The sequence below is a fragment of the Pinus tabuliformis genome, chromosome 4_2 (assembly GCF_031772625.1).
Source record: "Pinus tabuliformis cultivar Carrire ecotype Pingquan chromosome 4_2, CPIR1, whole genome shotgun sequence".
NCBI classification, from domain to species: Eukaryota; Viridiplantae; Streptophyta; class Pinopsida; order Pinales; family Pinaceae; genus Pinus; species Pinus tabuliformis.
In genome coordinates, this window is record NC_142304.1 from 499974643 (window position 1) to 499994983 (window position 20341).

Consider the following 20341-nt stretch of genomic DNA (forward strand, 5'->3'; position numbering starts at 1 on the left):
ATCAACAGAAAACTGATTCAAATCTAATGCCTAAATTTAATGGTTGTAATGTGATTGAAAGTTGCGCAGACCATGCTTTCCCTCTTTTCTGTGTGCACCGTTCAAGGAAAAAACACTTTAAAGAGATGTAAGAAAATGATTGAGAGATTGAAGAGATCAAAGTAGAATCATCTAATTGACGTGGGGTGAATAAGGGTTAAAGTCCAGTGTTGACGGCAAAACACAAAAAGACCATATTTCTTCAGTTTAGTGAAGCAATGAAAGAAAAGAAAAACATATGTAACGTCCCCAGGGAAAATGGAGATATGATTTCAAGAGTCAAATATCATTGAGACAACCCAATAGATTAACAACTCCCATATGGGGGCCATAAAAATTTACCATGAAAACAAACAAAGCATACGTTAGACTACATTGCACCAACACTTTTTCATTATAATAGGGATAATGTGAAGTTGTGAACATCCAATATTTAGCAAGAGTACAAGCATATTAAACATAGTTACAGATATAGTTAAATAAACAGAGGGTGTACAGAGGGTTTGTAGTCCTTCAGCCATGAATAGTATCGATATTAAAACATGTGTTTCTGATAGTGTCTGGCATGCAAGCTAGGAGCAGCCACATAAAAACTCAACCAATGCTCTCGTCGACATAATATTAAAATCCAACACTATTATATTGTCCATGTCCTCAGTAAATAACCCATCCATGGGCCTAGGCAATAAATGTTCTCATTCAAATTAAAAAGCAGATAGCAGATGAGATATGCCCTTAAAACAAGAAATCACATACAAACAAAAACTATTGCCTTCAGTAAGAATAGGCTGTTTTTGTTTCTTAAAATGTTCAAGGAAAAGAGAAGTACTCGTTAAGTTAAGGCCCATTGTCAGCTTAAGATGTCAATTTGTTCAGGCATAAGATAACCACATTTCTTAGTTTAGTACACATTTCATGTTTGACAGAATCATGGCACAATTCTTTAGCATATATTACGGCATACTACAATCAGCCTCAGGCTGCCTATGACATTACATTTGGCTCAAAGTTCATGAGATCGATTAGCCTTCATAAGTTCACCACCAAACTACCCATTGTTTATACTAGCAATTTGACTGCCAAACTACTCGAGAGGTTTTGGAAGATGCCTTTTAACGCACTTTTTTACAAAGGAATATGGGACCCATTCAATGTGAATAGTAAGATGATAGAAGCAACTTAAGGATCTGGATTTGCATTATGCCAACCTTTGGTGCAAGGAGGTATGGTCAAGAATTCATCAAACTCCTTTACATGCACATCGCAACATTGCCACTGCAAAAATATAAAACATTACCACCTTTCTTAGCATATCCTGACTCCTGCCAAAATCGTTTAACCTTCATAACAGCAATAAATTGAAAGAATGTTCACAACCAATCTGGAAAGCATCAGTAAGTTTTAAAGACTTTTAAGGAAAGCATCAGAAGATTTTACAGATTTTGGATTAACGTTCACTTACTCCTCTTGATCTATCATGGAAAACAGCTGGACCAGGATGATAAAGGCATGCAGTCTCGTGGTTGTCCCTTTCAGTAAAATTCTTCCCACAACCTTTGTTTCTGCATACTTGCTTTTCATTTAAATCAATTATTTTTTTCGACTTGGGCACAAAAGTAGATTTAGGTTTTGCAGCACTCTCTGAAGCCACCGAGTTATAAAATCCAGAATTTACAACTCCAACTTGGGAACCTATCAGAAAAAGCATTGCCAGATTTTGAAATTGATATGCAAAAGCAGTGCATGCTTTAGAACTTTGGAGGGTAACAAATTAAAAAAAATACAGTCAGAAAACAATTATAAGATAGATAGTTTGCATGAAAAAGCACCATGATCAGAACAGAAAAAGCCTTGACGACATCGGGAACAAGCGGCCTTCGCCGCATCTAAAGCAGTATTTCCAGTAGTTGATAAAGTTACAGGCTTATTGGGGCTCGGTGCTGCCTTTGTCTGGGGTTTTTCAGAAGTATGCTTCCCTGTTTTGCATCTACATTGGAAGAAAAGATTGGTTAGAATGAAAATATCTTATAACAAGACCTTAGATACAACAAAAAAGAAGCAAATACACTAGGAAATGCCTCTCAACTTTACACTAGGAAATTCTTTTCTACTCAATAAAAGTGATCCGTAACTCTTTTATTGGTGAAACATGAGATCATCCAAAAAAAGCAGTCATAAAAATAAGCTTCCAAATATGTTGCCTCAGAACCAACATTTATTGTCTGGAATCTTCAAATGACTTTGTTTCAACCACAACAAAACTCACAATCACTCTATGGATACCAGTCAGATCCAAAATTGTGAAAATCATATTCCCAAAGTGTCAAAATGTGGAAATTTTGATTCCAAAATGTCAATTTTGATTCCAGAATTTTGAATTTCAAAGTGTCACAAATTATGACTGTATTTGGATTTCATTATTGTGAATTTATATTCCGATGTGTATATATCTCATTATAATAGAACCATTTAATTCAAGTGTAATTCATTCTTCCCTGGAAATAACCAGACAATCTATGATATACCAAATATTATCTCCATAACCTGCCCATTTCATTTCCAAGACTAGATATCCAGTTCAGAACTTCCCAAACATCAATTACACATTACGTTTCTCTTCCCTCCAAAATGGCTGCTAGCATCCACAATGTTACCAAGGATGCTAAGTAAAGAATTCAAAAAATAACTTAGGGGACCTTCGATTAGTCTTTCCTCTCCATAGAAACTGTTATCCTTCATATTGTATGAGGTCACATCCACGACATTTATCACAATCCAATTGCACAAGACAAACATTTTTTATGACACTGATTGGTCATTGGACAGATATAGGGGCTATTTTATAGATGCACATACTTTCCCTAGCATTATCCTTATGGTCAACTGCCTCAACAGTTAGGTGTGTGATGTCTAGAGGAGAGTGGATCTCATTGATTGACCAATGATACATTACTTGCAGTACCTTGATCTGTTTCAATGATGTGATGGTATATTTACTATGAGATATCCTTCTTCAGACCATTCAAGGATGGTTAGTGTGGTTCGACATGACATATATGATGATGTGATACAAATTTGTCTATATGGTGATTTTCCTAGTACCTAGGATTCTATTTCACATGATGATGGCACAATCCTACGATTGATGTCCTAGAATACCTAGTGTAATACACCTTCGATATGGTTCTAGAGGTGGCGCATTTGATGTGGATATACCCTCCTAGTGTCAGCACCCTAGCTCATGATGGTATATTTGTTGATTATTTCACATGATCATTTCATATACCTTAGTCCAAATGGAATGCATTAGGGGAATTTTGAGGTCTAAAATGGGCCTCCTAAGGAAATTGTAAAATAATAGTGAAAATAATAAAATAAGATTACATTACATTATCAAATTTTAGAGGGCAAAAAAGAAAAAATTATTTTTTCAACTCGTATTTTCAACTTTCTCCCTATGGGTTTAATCAAATTTCGAGTAGCAACACTCGTTGGATGCAGAATTTGATTCCTCGTCCAAGGAGTGCCCATGTTGCATACTTTCGATGGACCCTGCTACACGAAAATGAGAAATACATGAAAAACATTATTGCTATCACGTTTTTTCATGTATTTTTCATTTGTTGTGTAGCAGGGTCCATCGAAAGTATGCAACATGGGTACTCCTTGATTTTGCATACAACGAATACTCCCACTCGAAATTTGAGTAAAACCTTAGGGAGATAAGTTGAAAATACGAGTTGAAAAAATAGTTTTATTATTTTATTATCTTTTAATATTTTTACTTTTTTACTCCAAAAATGGTGAATCATCCCCCATGGTTGAAATCATCATCTTGAATCCTATTGGTTCTTATAAATTTTATTTTGGTTGTACGTTTTTCTTAGGAGGCCAATTTTAGACCTCAAAATTCCCCTAATGGCGACCCTTTTTTTAGTGTAAAAAAAAACGTTGGAATTTGTATTAACAAAATCACCGGTACATAAACCACATTGGAAGCATCTTTCTTGTGCATCCATCGGAATGATCAACATATAATTTATCCATGACCATGCCCCATCCAGCATGTACAAATAAACAGGAATTTTTATGTTCCAGTGTCAACAGAATTAAAAACCAAATCATTCCCAGTAGAATCTTTCTGAGAAATATCCAGAAATTAACATATTAAAGCAAGATACAAAGATAATCCCAAAACGGTACAACAAACGGTAATAACAAAAACAGAGGATAACCATCATAATAGCAGCTTCAGGGTAGTGGAAGAATACCATCATCCAATGGCAACCCTTTGTGCACACATGTTCCTAATGATTTGATTACATAGAGACAATTTTACTACACTTTGACCATGTGGAGGCTTCTTTGCTCAAGCACATGGGTTTATTGACTTGGTTTCACATTGACGAATGGCTAATTGAGCATGAATTGAGCTATTCTAATGGAGCGCTCACCTTCCAAGAACATTTGTTGAGGAAGCCAACTTATATAGTTTATTTTATGCATGATATGAGATTGTCAACCCTTTTTTCTGAGGTAGTTGGTGTTTTGTTGACCAAGCACAAGGGCAGTGGCATTATTTTATCATTTGTTGACACCTTCTTCATTGGATCCACCTCCTAGCAAACCTTTTCATGAGTATGTTGCATACATGAGGGGGACACACTCCCTTAGAGGCCACATGCCACATGGAGGATACCTTATCATTTAATCAAGACATCTAGCTTGGGAGAGCATATGTACCACTCATCTCCATTCATTGCCATGATTTTGCAAGATTCTTGGAGGAGATTGCAAGACAACCCTCACATTTTATCATTTTTCTCACAAGTAGAGGATGGGAGGTTCGAACCCTAGTCATTTTACCTATTTTTGGTACATCTAACCACCTACCTAGAAGTGCACTCCTCTCTTGGAGATGTTTGACATGGTCTTGCCCCTAGATTGAGATGGCAACCTCTACTTTGAACTCTTGTTGCTTGGATATTGTACATTGTTGAAGAATGTAGCTATGGTCAGTCTTCATAATATTATTTTATTGATGTATTTTGAAAAATTGAAATTATTATTGGCAAGCGTGTTCTTCATGCTTTGTGTTGGGAAAAACAAAAATATAGAAGGGCATGTTCTTTGTGACCCTTGCAAAGGAAGAAAAATGAATTTTGTTAAGTGTCATTTAATCTACCAAGTTGCCAAGTCGACCCTCCTAACCCTCATGTCAGCTCAACTTAAGTGGCATCCTTTCACATGGCTTGGATGTTATATATAGCCCACTTGCATTCTTCATTTGACACATCTCACACTTATACATTTGATCCAAGAAAATAAGAAGAAGATTTTGGAGGCTGAAAATATCAGTGAAACATGTTAATTTCCACAAAATTTTGCGACTACTTAGTGAATAACTGAAAATAATGCAACTACAAACTGAAACCAAACTTCCTTTCACAAAGATACAAAATTTCTTAACTCATAAGCAGCAGAATATAAACACAGAGATAAAGAACACAGTCACAAATTTACATAATTATTTTTCTCATGAACCCAACTGGGAAAACCTGCTTCTTTGTTTGTAGTATTTTATTGATAAACTTGAGCAATGGAATCTCTTACAAGGCAATTTGAGAACAAACTTGTTCTCTGTTGTACTAGCTTAAAACACCTTGCAAAACACGTGATCCTTGCTCTTGCTTCCTTGCGGCATACCTGGCCCGAATTCCTTGCGCAGAGGCCTCCTATATGTTGAAAATATAACTATGGTCGGTTTTCGTAATTTCTATTATACATTATCATTATGTATTTATTGTAAAATTGAAAAAGAAGAAAAAGAAAATTATTTTGAAGCATGGGTTTCATGCTCCTTTTACTTATTTATTAGGTCAAAGCCTCCATTGTAGGCTTCTAGGGTTTTCTTGAGTCATAAGAGTCATTGTCATATTTATTAGACCCTTCTTGGGCTTTTGTATCATGTAAAGAAAAATTATTTTGAGTCAAAATAGTCATATTTCACCTCCTCACCAAGTCGACCCTGTTTGGGGCAATTTGACCCTGTGGAAGCAGTATAAATAGAAGGAGAATTCGACCTATTTGGCATCCATCCATCAACAAGTTCGATCTGCAGTGAAGGAAGAGAAAAAGAAGTGTGAAGTCAAGGACAAGAAGGTCAAATCAAAGGAAGAACAAAAATCGAAATTTTGGGGCATCTTCTCTCTCACATGTGCGAGATTTCTAGGGTTTCTAGGCAAGTTGAAGGGCCAAAATTTCTGCAGTGACTGCAGGTCCGAAATTCTGAGTTGCAGGGGGGCCGAAATTTCAAATTGAAACAATTTTTTGAATTGTCTCTTGATGACTTTCGAAAAGTTTGTCTACATAGAAGGAAGGTTGACTCGGTGATTGGAGGAGGTCTTTGTCTTGGTCAAAAGGTCTTGGATTGTCTCACTTTGACTTGGTTCTATTATAGAAGAAGAGTTTGACTGGGTTTTCCCCTAGGAGAGGGGTTTTGCCCTAGCTGAGTGCCTACATCTTGTGTCTCTTGTTCTTGTGATCTTCATGCATTTTTTATTTGGTAATTGCTGATGAAAGATAACATAATAAAGAAGTAAAGAAGCCAACACATATCACAAGTAATTATCAAGAAAAGAGGAATCAAAACCCTAATAACTACATGCATTGATTTCTCAACACTATATCCTAGCATAGAGGGTCTCCTATTCTTTAAGACTCGACTCCTAAATCCTAGCACAATTCTGCCACATAGAAGCCTCCTCAATACTGCGCACTAGCTCCTCTAAGGTATGCTCTCACAAACAAAGATGATCTCACACAAAATTGTGCACACTCTCACAATATCGTGACTTGTGTCTTGTCACAATCCTTCGCGCACAAAATAACTGTGAATTCCTTGTGCCTTCATCCTTGCTTTATAGATTCGATCCATGCTAATTTTGGGCCTTGTTCAAATTTAGAACACGAGTCTCTAATTGGCAAGTTAACTCGGTTCCAATTGTTTCCCTCTCAAATCATAACTAGAGTCACAACTCGTCCTTACTTCAAGTTCCCAACTCGTCCTTTTCTAAACTTGAATTGTCGCTTGAACTGTAGCTAATCTGAAGAAGGGTCTGTTGACCTCTACTGGTCAACTACCCATGCAGTGCACCCCATTTTTCTTGACAGAAAGGAGCAGCACCTGATCAGCATGTCCGTGCCGTCCTGCCATCATCAGCAACTTGATCATTTTGATTGTAAACCCAGTCTGCATGTATGAATTGTAAATAATCTAAGCAGATCAGAGTCATGTATGTAAAATTGCCTAGGCGGACCTAACTTTCTATGATAATCTATGTCCCGGAAGGTTTTTCGTCTCACCGATCCATGGATCGGCAGAGTTTTCCTTCAAACCTGACCCCAAAGTCGGGATGCATTTTGTCATTAGAACTTTAGGAGAATCCTAGTGTGTTGATCTGCTAGATTATCGTTGTGTCGCAGAGCTGGGTGATTTGTGAGGGTCTGTATTAAAGGGGTTTTCCCCCTTAAGATGTAAATTTGTAAAAGTCATCATGAAATGTGTCTTGAGGGTCGAAAAATGTTTTGAATCCCCTCATGAGTCCTAAGTCCTAGGTCCTAGGTGATGTTTCCGAAGGCTTAGTTCAGTGATCCATTTTAAAATGAATTAAAAAATTAAAAAATGAATAAAAATAATAAAATAAATAAAAATTTAAAAAATTTAATAAAAAAATAATAAAAAATTTAAAAATTTAAAAATTTAAAAAATAATAATAAAAAATTAAGTGAATAAATCGACGGATGAGATCAAGAGATGTCTTGATCCTCATCAACGGTCGAGATCATTTCTACGTGGATCACTCGAACTAGCCGTTGGGATCATTTCCTTTAAATAGGGTGCTAGGGGTCATTTCAGATCATTCGATCTGTGAGTCAAAGACTGAAGAAGCTCTCTTGTAAATTTGTTTCTGGTTAATAAAGAAGACTTTGGGGTCCATATCTTGCTGGTGTTACTCTCTTGAAATGCTGTGAGATTGTTTTAATTTTCTGCATATGTTATTTTCAGCTGTTAATAATAGCTTTTGTAGAGTATTGTGGGTACAGGTATCTTGCTCACTTGCTAGGGTTTGGGTGCTGTTAGGGTTTCTGAAGTAATGGCAGGTATCTCCATTACTTCCTGAGATCTAGCAGCATTCTTGCCCTCTTTACTGATGGTTGTTTCTGAGCTGTGCAGAAAAACCCTTGCTGAAGAAGATTTGGTGGGCGTTAGGGGAAGTTCTCGGCTGAACCAGCCAACTCCCACAAGCATTTTCTGCTGAGCCCAGTGGATTTGATCCTGGGTCTATCATTCGGTTTTATTTTTCTAAGTTTGCATGAGAGATTTTCTGAAGTTCTTCACAGTGACGATCTGAAATTTCTGTTCTTTAAAATGTTTTCCGTGCTTATTGCTAAATCTGGCTGTTAAAGGGGCCAAATCTGTACATTAATAAACTATTCTAGGGTTTTATTTTTTCTGATCTAGGGTTTTAAATGTTTGTTTTATGCAGCTTTCATTAGGGTTTTGATTTTGGTTTATGTACATATTACTATCATTTTGGGTAATTTCGTCATTTCAGGTGACAAGCATCAGAAAATATTTTGCATAGAAACGCAGAGATCTACTGAGCACTGAATGCAAGCGTTGCAGAAAACCCAAGATCCAAATGGAATTCGCGTTTTAATTTGCCAGATAAACCACAGAAAATTGTGAAACGCCTCTCTCTCTCTCCGTCAAGCCGGCTCTCTGTCACGCAAATGTCATCGCTGGAGATGCATTGCAGAAATGTTTGCTGAATAAAATTTTTAAACTGCTGAAGGCGTATCTACCTGTTTCACCACATGAGGGCATTGATTTATATTCCTTTGATGTTTTTTGAAATCACATAAGCGGTGGGCATTTTTTTTCATGGGATTTCAGAAATGCTGAGCCGTCAACAGTGAGAGTTTCTCTCTGCGTATGCAGCAAGGGTCACTCTCGGTTTTATTAAATCTGATCACGATCTGGCTCAGATATGTGATATGGTGAGTAGCCGTCGGAATTCCATTTGTCGCAGAAAGTAAAATCGATTTCAGGAAAGCCGCGTTACTGGTCAAAAGCGAGGATACTATTCGAAATTACCATGGTTCGATAAGATCCGAGCCTGATAATATTTGAAATCGTATTTGAGAAGACAAATTTGAAGCACAAGTTTGCTTTTTCGTAAGAAATATCATTTTTCGATCTGAAGTCGAAGCAATATTTTGGGTGCGGCCACGTTCAGAAACTATGGTGAATTTGTACTTGCCTCCACCGATGGGTAAATGAAGTATGACTACAGAAGGGGATTCAAAGAAAACAAAATTGTCTTGGGGAAAAATATCGTGGTTATTTATTGGATTAGAGGCACATCACCAGCGGCATCGAAGCAAAATACACTGCAAACCAGGTAATCTGCGTATCAACAGATCAGGTAAACGTCAATCCGGTTTCAAAATCACCTAACTGCCGCCGATTCTCAGTCGAAATCATCAGGTAAGGCTTGGGTATACATCCGTAGCATAAAAATCGTTTTTTTTTGGTTTTGCCGTGGTCATATCGGAATTCTGCGTAACTTTAGATTAGGGCTATGTTATATTTCAAAGCGTATTTCCATTTTAGTTATGATTTTAAATTTTTTAGATTTATTTCTTTTATAATGACATTCGTTTTGATATTTAGATTTAGCTTTGTTAGATCAATTTTATTTTATATTTTTAGATTTTAATTCATACTCAGGTTTAGTTTGTATTTAGATTTTAATTTATTTTCCAAAGTTTAGATTTAGTTTTTGTTTTAGCATAGATATTTTTAAATTTTTGTTTTAAAAAAGGATTTAAAAAAAATAAAAAATAAATAAAAAAATAAAAAGGGACTTATTTTATTTAATTTTGGTTTAGTTTAGTTTTAGTTTATTTTAGTTTTAGAATAGATTTTAAATTTTGAATTTTTAGATTTTTAATTTTCATTTTTATAATAAAAAAATAAAAAAATTTAAAAATTTTGAAAAAATTTAAAAATTTTGTGGAAAATTGGTTTTGCCAGTATCAGTGGTTTTTCATGTATTATCTTTCATGCTGAGATCTAAAATTTTCAAGTCGAGACACGAAATTGACATCTGGTTAATGATTTATGATTCTCGTGGTGGTTTAACATTCATCTTTTCGAAATTTTCAGTTGCCGGATATCGTTTTGGTCATTGTGATTTAGCTGATGATAGATGATTGTTGTTCACGGTTTATTCTTCTATATCATTTAACAAGTAATCATTGTAATAAAAATCTCTTAAGGCACTGGTCTGCTAACTAATCAAATCCATCGAGTGCTTTTATATCGTATCTCGTGTCTCCCAACCAACTGGTCGACAGTTGGTCTCATCATCTCTCAGGGACTACCCCCCTTAGCCACGGGAGACAGGCTTAAACGGAGGGATCGGGGATCAGAGTGACAGCCCCCGGTCTGAGGGTTGTCGTGTCAATCCGCGCGACAACAGGGTCCATGTAACTGATCCTTCAACACTACGCATGAACTTGTGAATACTATTCCCACAAACTGGAAATAAACTCCCCATCTCCATGAACTTGCTCCATGGTCAAAGAAGGTCAACTCTTGGTCTTTCTGGCTAAGACACAAACTAGAGAAGACCTTCCACTCACTACATTTTCAACACTCCCTCTTAGCAAGAAATGTACTTCTGGATAAAACTCATCCACCTAGATCTTTCTTCAACACTACCACGTTCTTCATTGTTGCAGTTGCTCCCTCTGAACTAGAAGACTTTCCCTGTTTTATCTTGTGGAATTTGATTTGAAGACCTGTTCTTTCTGTGAGTCTATCACCTCATTCATAAGTGCCATGTACCTCGTGTACCTCTATGGTTTCTTCCTCTAGTTGAAGGTGGTACTCTGAGGTTCAACTCGCTTCTGATCCTCCACAAACAAATCTCCTACCCACTTGGCTGGAACTCTCCTTACACTAGGAGTCACTGACTGAGTAACTGCATGCTCTCATCCCGAGCTTTGCTCCTCATCATCCTGTTAATCAACCCAACTGCCAACTAGTCGAGACTCAAACTGAGATACTGGTCAAGGCTCCATCTTGAGTAGCTTCTTCTCAGGTACTCTAATTCGCTCTTGCTCTAAGGACTCCCTCGGAACTTTTCTCTCCTCAACCATCACTTCTCTACTTTAAGCACTTCCTACCTTGCTACTCAAGAATGTGCCTGTCTCTATCTATAACTTGTAGAGATTCTTCATCCTCACACTTATCAGCTTCTTACATCTAGAAGCCAAATGTTGGAGGTAAGCCTTACCTTTGCTGAAGATTGCATCATAAACTATGTCCTCAAGGGTAGTTTCTGAAATAAGATTATGCTTTAGTCCTAGAACATAGAGGATATCTCTCAGATGGAGAGGATTACCTAACTCCCTCTGAAAACTAACAGTGCCAACTCCTCTAGCTGCATACATACCATCATCTCCTAGCTCAATCTATAACTACATGTACTTCTCCTTTAGGTGCCCGGTCATGTGGAAGGATGCTCATGAATCAATATACTATACATTGTTATCGCATGAGCTTGCCATGCAAACTATTGAAGAAAAATATTTTTGGAACTGGGCAGAAAACACATCTAGCTTCATTCTCTAGCTGAAGGTGGTACTCGGAGGTCCAACTCTCTTCTAGTCCTCCACAAATAAATCTTCTGCCCACTTGGCTTGAACTCTCATTATAGTGGGAGTCAATGACTGAGTAGCTACCTGCTCTCATCCCAGGCTCTGCTCCTCATCATCATGTTAGTCAACCTAGCTGCCAACTAGCCGAGACTCACACTGAGATACTGGCCTACGCTCCATCTTGAGTAGCTTCTTCTCGGTACTCTAATATGCTCTTGCTCTAAGGACTCCCTCAGAGCTCTTCTCTCCTCAACCATCACTTCTCTACTCTGTGCACTCCCTACCTTGCTACTCAAGATTATGCCCATCTCTATCTGGAACTTGTAGAGATCCTTCATCCACACACCTATTAGCTTCTTACATCCAGAAGCTAGATGTTGGAGGTAAGCCTTACCTTTGTTGAAGATTGCATCATAACCCTTGTCCTCAAGGGTAGCTACCGAAATATGATTATTCTTTAGTCCTGCAACATAGAGGACATCTATGAGATGGAGAGGATTACCTATCTCCCTCTGAAAACTGACAGTACCAACTCCCCTAGTTGCATACATGCCATCTTCTCCTAGCTCAATCTGAAATTGCATGTCCTTCTCCTTTAGTTGCCGGTCATGTGGAAGGAACCTCCAGAATCAATATACCATACATTGTTATTTGTTGAGCTTGCCATGCAAGCTAGCAAGGAAAAATATTTCTCAAACTGGGCAGAAAATGCAACTACCTTCGTTGATGTAGCTACATGATTCTTATTAGACTTCTTCTTTCAATTAGGACACTTAGTGGCATAGTGTCTAAACTCATGGCAATGGAAGCACTTGATCTTGCTCAGATCCTTCTTCCTCTTCTCGCCCCTCTAACTGGACTTGGCCTCACCTTGGCCCTTCTTTCCCTTGGATTTGTTATCTTTCCCTGCCATGGAAAAGTTCTCCTTGTCATCTACAAAGCTTCTCTACGAGCTCTCGTGCCTCTCCAGATCTCTTCTTGAACACAATCACTCCATAACCTTTCCCAATTGGGAATATGCTCTTTTCCATTCACTGCATCTTGGAAACTATACCAAAACATATAGAGTCCTAGTAGCACAAGACTCACAAGGTCACTTTCTACTACAATCACACCCATACCACCTAGCTCATCTCGAATCTGAGTGAACTTTATGATGGGCTCTCCTTTGCTCATTTGAATACTTCTTAGCTTCACTTTGAGAGCTAGCTTCCTGACATCACTTGAAACCTGATACAAATCTAAGATGGCTTTCAACACCTCATACATTGTCTTCTTCTCATGGAGATTAGGAATATTATGGTCTCTGACCCCCTCTAGAATGATCCTCCTCACCTTGGTGCCATGCTTAATATGTTAGGCCAACTGTTGGGGATCTTGATATCGCACTATTGTCTGCTTAGCAAACACTCCCGCCCCATTATCATCCAACACTATCGTGATTTGCTCCTTCCATGCATAGAAATTTGAGGCTCCCTCTAAACTGTGATCTGACTTGTTACCCACCACTTTGTGGGTGACACCTATAGGAGAAATTTTTCTCCTAGATGGTCCTCAACCGACAGCCCCTTGTAGCCACCAGATAGCTCGATGTGTCATTTCTCTGCCACCTAAGCCAACCATGTGGTCCCTTGTCCATCTGTTATGATCGTATCTTTGAAGGTGGACCTGCCAAACCCGAAGGTATGACTTTTCATTGTCTAGTTGGGTACTTGTGTTTACTTGTCATGGATACTTTTGGGCATGGATTAGTGGGGGGACTCGAAGGAAGGAATGGGTTAGGTTTGTACTCTTGTCTCCTCTGCCCAATTTGATGGTTAACCTTGCATCCTAGTCCTGTGGGATCTCTTGTACTGGCCACTAGCTTTAGGGATGACACTACATGGGAAACCCCGATTTTGGTTATGTGGTCTCACTTCCCGATGCCACATGCATTACTCCCCTCCGCTCATTACAACCCCATTCATCATTTTTCCCATCTAGGTCCACATTTGTCCATTGGGTCCACAAGGAGTTAGCCTCCCCCTCCCCTTGTCCACAATTTCGGTCAAGCCCGGAGCGATGCCCCGGAGATTGATGCAGCTAAAAGAAAATGAAAAAGCATAATTTGGCCCCTCTCAACAGGAAATGTATCACAAAATGCAGAAGATGGTCGGGACATACAAATTTAGCAAGTGGGCAAAAGCCAAACATGAGCCCAACCCCTTATCTATAGTCATCACCCTGGTTCCTATGGACCCTATATGAGGCCCTTCATCATTAAGGAACCCATGATTGTCCCAACCCCTGGTGCACGATGAACTGCCCCACCTTAAGGGGGTATCCACTGTTATGCCCTACACATCATGCTCTCATCCCCTAGAGCCCCAAGCAGTTATGAAGAAAAATCAATCAAAGGCAAAAGGCATAGGAAGAAGGGTGGAAAAACAAAAGCTGAGGTAACTCATATGCCACGATTGCTCCCTCCTACATTCATGTACCCAAGTGTGGGTGTCCCCTATCATGGCTACCCTTGTACCATGGCATGTGGCTTGGAGCCTTCCCCTTGGTCCCCTGCTCCGTTCCATCATTATATCACATGCCACCTACCACTTGATGGATGTACCATGGACATGTCACCCCCTTTAAAGGTTGAAACCACCTAATAGAGTCCTTGGTTAACATTTTTATTGAGCTTAGAGACACTTGTACATGTCAAAGTCCACTATGGAAGGGCATGTTGTTATGAAGTGTCCACTTGTTTTCCATGATTTCTAAGATCTTTTACTCAATTAGTCTAATGATTTGTTGTACTGGAAGGCAAGGAGATGCATTTGTTGGACATTGGATAAACCAACTCTCCCCATGTGTTTCGTGACATGGACTAACTGCATCTTGTGGATCTTTATCTCTAGCGATGTGATCGTTGACTAACACCTCTGGGTTTTGGTCTAACGGTAATCGTGATTCCCAACAAGTGGTATCAGAGAATAGGTCATGAGTTCAATACACACCTAGTTCGCGTTCGGGGGGAGATTGTTGGACATTGGATAAACCAATGCTCCCTGTGTGTTTCATGACATGGACTAACCGCCACTCATGGATCCTTATCTCTGGCGATGTGATTGTTGATAAACACATGCGGGTTTTGGTCTAACGGCAATTGTGATTCCCAACAGCATTAGATATTATGTAGGATTGCAAGTGGGTCTCCATTTGGGGTTTGGTATCCTTGTACGAGGTCCAATCCCTCCAAAGGGTCACATTGGCATTTATAGGGTGAGCATTGAGAGCCATGGGCCTCCACCACAACAAAGAGCAGTAGTCCACTTCATGGATCCCTCAGCACCACACGTTGATTGCTCGTGTTCCACCTTTTGGATGAGGATGATGCACCTCCCACTTGGTGTTGATTTTTGGTAGCATCGGATGTGCTCTAGGCCTCAAAATTTGCAGGAAGGCTTAGACACATGCATTCTCCAATACCCACAAATCGTTTTGGGAAACTCCACTTGGAAACAATTTCATTAAAATAATTAATTATTTTTAATGAGACCCTAAGTCTAAACTTAGGAAATTAAAATAATTAATGGGTATTAATCTAAACTATGGACAGAACTTCTAGAAGAAGGCAGAGATCAAGTCAAATGATCCTAACCATTGATTAGAAACTAATCTGGGCCATTGAATGATCAATGAGAGGATTATAAGAAGAGACTTGATGGGCACTTGGAGTGTTGAAAAATCTAGGGCAATTCTATGTAGTGTGATTCTTCTTGACTTGATAACAATTTGTGTAGTCATTTTAGTTTTTCTTGTTAGCTTAATCTTCTTCTTATTATTATTAATGCATGTGTGTGTACTTCATCCAAATGCTACCAAAAACATAAGAACAAGAACACAAGATGTTGGCTCTCTGCCAGGGCCAAAACCTCTCTTCTCTTAAGAGGAAAACCCTTTAGTAAGTTTCTCTAATTGAAGCTTCTTATTGATCAATGCCAAACCCTAGACCCCTGACTAGAATGTCCTCCAAGCACAAGTCATGTCCTTCCTTCTTCCTACACTTTGTTTCCTAACACTTCGTCCTCCTTCTTCCGACACTTCGTCCTCCTACTTCTTTCGGCAACTGGTGATAGACCTTCTTATACTTTGTTCTAGAAGAGATATTTATCCTTGATCCTTAGTGAACTCTTTCACATAAGATGATGCCTTCCTTCTCTTACCCAACCGAGCTCCTTCTTGATGTGAAGTTGCAGACTTGATGTGACAGCACTGCAGCCCTAGTTTTTCGCACGTGTGGGAGGTTTCCCTTATGTTTTGACTCCTTTCTCCTTCGCTTGTGAGAGTCTCTTCTTCGCTTGAGTAGGAGGCCTTATAGGCCTAAGTTTCTAGCCCTAACAAGAGAGATATGTAACTGTGATGTGGCTGTTGTGATGACTGCAAATTACCCTTCCTTTTCCCGCACGTGTGACTGTAATTTACACTTGGAACAACCCCTTAAACTTCGATCTTGTCTTCTCCTTCTTCACTGCACTAGAGGCTCCTTATACTTGGCTTCTTTCACTCTTTTCTCGACTTCTCTTGCTCGCTGATTTCAGAGGTGAGTGTGTTCTCTTTGGAGGAGTGGACAACCTCTATATATAGAGGATTGTCCCTCTTTTAGGCCGACTTGAGGACAGTAGGCCGACTTGTCTATTTCTTCATCATTTTTCTGTTTGAAGGATGTCGTTGCAAGGAGGAGACTTTGACTTTGCTTGGAGGTATTCCTTTTGACTCTAATACAATTATATACATGGTGTAACATGCCCTTAAGGTCTTCAACATTTTCTTTTGACTCCTTGACTCACCTATAGCACTTAACATGTGCTAGACCTATTCCAATGAGCAAGAAACTCATTATTATAAAAATAATATTTCTTTTCTTGAATAAGTACAAATATCAAAAGTAACTTTATGAAGACAGAAGCTAGTTACATTTTCTTCAACATGGAGAACACACTAGAGGCAGATACTCAGTTACTCGAGTAAGATTGATTTTCTCACTGGTCGAAGTTCGGCAAGAGAAAATCGAATCAGAGGGAGAGTTGCAGGTGAGAAAGAGAGTGAGGACATCAGTACAATCAGAGAGTGCAAGGCAGCAAGACGCAGAGCAGGAATAGGGTGACGCAAAAAGAGGCAGCGCAGAGGCAATGTGAAGCAAAGCATGCGTGAGCAGCTTGATGCTGAGCTTGGGAGAGCAGGTTGAGGTAGATAGATCAAAAGGATTCTAGGGAAGAAGAAGTGCTTCACCTGGGGTAGAACTTGGTCAACAAGTGTCTGTAAATTTTCTCATTCCTATTTTGTTGGCCGTAATTTGTACAAGAGAATTCGCTGAAGAATAATAAAAACCCTCATCTGCTGCACCGGTTTTCCCACATTGGGTTTTTCCAAGGACGATTGTCCAAAAGTAATTGTGTCATTATGGTTGTATTTGTGCTAGTATATTTCCTTACATTTACTTTCTGCAATGTTTTAATTGTGAAGCATGCAATAGAATATATTTCATTATTTGTTGTAAGAATATTGTGGATAACTTATTTTTGAAGCAATAAGTAGAAGAAATAATATTAATCACATGGTATCATAGCTATAGGGAAGCAGAAGAAAGAAGCCAGAGGACCCAGCGTTGAAAGGAGAAGGGAATTCGAAATTCAGGCAGGGGCAAAAATTCGAATCTCCCAGAGGATTGCACAGTTCAAGCCACAGAGATTGGATTTCGTGGGAAAACTCTCTTTGAGTGAGTCGACAAAGAGGTAAGTCTTTCCAATCGAAATTTGTCAATGGTGGAAGGAACAACGCAGCAAAAGATTCAGCAAAGAGGGTTGTCTCAGGTTGGACACAATTTTTCCTGTAGCAGTTGTTGGGACAGGTTAGCGTCAAAAATTGGCACAATATGGATACTCAAAGTGTCTCAGATTTATCTACCAGATTAAATGAAGAATTCGCATGCCTAGCAAATTCAGCATCAATGGATGTTTGGTACATTGATAGTGGGGCTTCAACTCATATGACTGGAGTACGAGAACATTTCTCGAGCTATCAAGAAGAACAAATGGACTTCCAAATAACTATGGGAAACAGAACAAAATGTACTCCAGTAGGGAGAGGCACCATAGCTTTTCAGATGGAAGCAGGGACCAACATCCAAGCCACCAATGTTCTGCAAGTGCCAGGTTTAGGAATGAACTTGATTTTAGTGTCCCAGTTACATGACAAGGGATATGATGTATACTTCATGGGAAAGAAGGTATACATCAGGCATCCAAGTTGGAACAAAAAAAAGCAAATTGGGGTTCGAAGCAACAAATTGTATAGGTTGCAGCTTGAATCACCAATGGCACTGATAGGCAGCAACTGTAATGGTGAGAAGGAACGAAATGAATTATGGAACAAGTGAATGGGGCACTTACAACATGGGGCATTGAGGATGCTCAAAGAGACTGTTGCAGGGGTACCAGTCCTTAGTAGTGAACATGATGACTTATGCAGAGGATGTGTGCTAGGAAAGTATGCTAAAGCAACTTTTCCAGAAGTAACAATAGAGAAAAATGTGAATTAGGATTAATAAACTCGGATATATGCGGTCCTATGTCCACAAGGGATCTTAGTGGTGGCGAATACTTCGTCACCTTTATCGATGATCACTCCAGAAAAACCTGGATCTATTTCTTAAAAACCAAGGGTGAGGTCTTTGACCGTTTCTAAGAGTTTAAACTTTTAAAGCTCTCATTGAAAATATGACAGGGAAAAAGGTAAAGGTATCACGTTCAGATAATGGTGGAGAGTATACAAACAAAGACTTCATAGATTTTTGTGCAAAGGAGGGCATCAAAAGAGAGTGAACAGCTCCATATAATCCGAAGCAAAATGGAGTAGCAGAACGGAAAAATAGAACTACTGTTGGCGCAGCGAAAGCTATGTTATATGATCAAAATCTACCTAGGTATCTATGGGCAGAAGCTTGCAACACAGCAGTATATCTCTAGAATAGAACTCCTCATAGAGCATTGGGGAAGAGAACGCCCAAAGGAGCTTTCACAGGGAAGAAGCTGGAAGTCAGTCATCTCAGTATATTCAGAAGCATGGCTTATTGTCACATTCCAAACGAGAAGCATAGTAAACTGGATCCGACTGCAGAAAAGGAGTATCTCGCAGGATACAGCGAGACCTCAAAGGCATATAGAATCTACATTCCTGGCAGCAGGAAGATTGTAGTAAAACAGGATGCAAAGTTCATGGAAGATAGAGCTTTCAGGTAATCTCGTGAGATGCCTGCAAAAGATCAGTCAAGAGATGTTCCGTTAGTCCAAGAGCAGCAGGGACAGCAAGAATGACAGGCAGGAGGACATACCCCTAGATCGAGTATAGTGGCAAGCACCAGTATCTCCTCAGACGGAGGAAATGCAGATGATTCTCAACAGACGGAACGACATGATCAGGAGGAAGAGTTGGTTAAGCCTCCTACCACCAGTGGTAGAACTAACAGAGAAGTACAACAGACACTGATGGGCGTAGAGGAGTTTGTTGGAGCTCCTAGAGCAGAGAAGAGGCAACATAGACAACCTGATAGATACCATGCATTGGTAGCTCAGGTTGAAGAACCCTCTAGCTTTCAGGAAGTTGTTCAACACCAAGTATGGGTGGATGCCATGGTGGAAGAATACAACTCCAACATGACGAATGATGTCTGGGAAGTAGTACCTAGACCAGAAGATAGATAAGTTGTAGGATCACGATGGATCTACAAGATCAAGTATGCTGCAGATGGCAGTATAGAGAAGTACAAGGCAAGGTTCGTGGCAAAGGGGTATGCTTAGAAAGAAGGAATAGGCTATGAAGAGACCTTCGCCCTAGTTGTTCGATACACCTCTATCAGGTTTCTTATATCCCTAGTAGCTCAAATGGAATGGGAGTATTCACCAGATGGATGTCAAAACAACATTCTTAAACGAGTGATAGAAGAGGAGGTGTATATAGAACAACCCGAAGGCTTCAAAACTCATGAGAAGAAAACACATGTTTGCAAATTAAAGAAAGCCCTATACGGGCTCAAGCAAGCACCCAGAGCATGGTATGGTTAAATTGATAGTTACTTGTAGCAGTTGGTATTTGTCAAGAGTGATGTTGATCACAATCACTATTATTTGTTGGTAGAGAATGAACCACTCATTTTGGCATTGTATGTAGATGACTTGTTCCTAACTGGGTCATCCAGGCTCATCCAGGATTGCAAGAAGAATCTTGAAGCCGAATTCGACATGAAGGACTTGGGATTGATGCATTATTTTCTGGGGTTGGAAGTTTGGAAGAAGAATGGGGAGATCTTCCTTGGACAAGGAAGGTATGCTACAGAAACCCTAAAGAGATTCAAAATGCAAGATTGCTGACCCATGGCTACTCCCATGATCACCAACTGGAAGAAAATAGATGCATCAAAAGACAAGGAAGTAGATCCCACCTTGTACAGGCAGCTCATTAGGTGGCTTATGTATCTGGTCAACCCTAGGCCAGACATTTGTTTTGTTGTTAACACTCTTAGTTAGTTCATGGT

The 20341-nt window shown here is 39.3% G+C and overlaps 1 protein-coding gene across 1 annotated transcript in view; it reads right to left on the reverse strand.

Moving 5' to 3' along the window:
- Positions 1 to 737: 737 nt before the first annotated feature.
- The window catches only part of LOC149170177 (cysteine and histidine-rich domain-containing protein RAR1-like), a 165615-nt gene continuing 146011 nt past the window's right edge, over positions 738 to 20341 (reverse strand). Inside the window, exons 4-6 of the mRNA XM_089428933.1 lie at positions 1869 to 2026; positions 1502 to 1731; positions 738 to 1314 (exon numbers count right to left, since the gene is read on the reverse strand). Coding sequence (XP_089285059.1) covers positions 1219 to 1314; positions 1502 to 1731; positions 1869 to 2026 — 484 coding nt within the window. The 3' untranslated portion in view covers positions 738 to 1218. The remainder of the gene's footprint in view (positions 1315 to 1501; positions 1732 to 1868; positions 2027 to 20341) is intronic.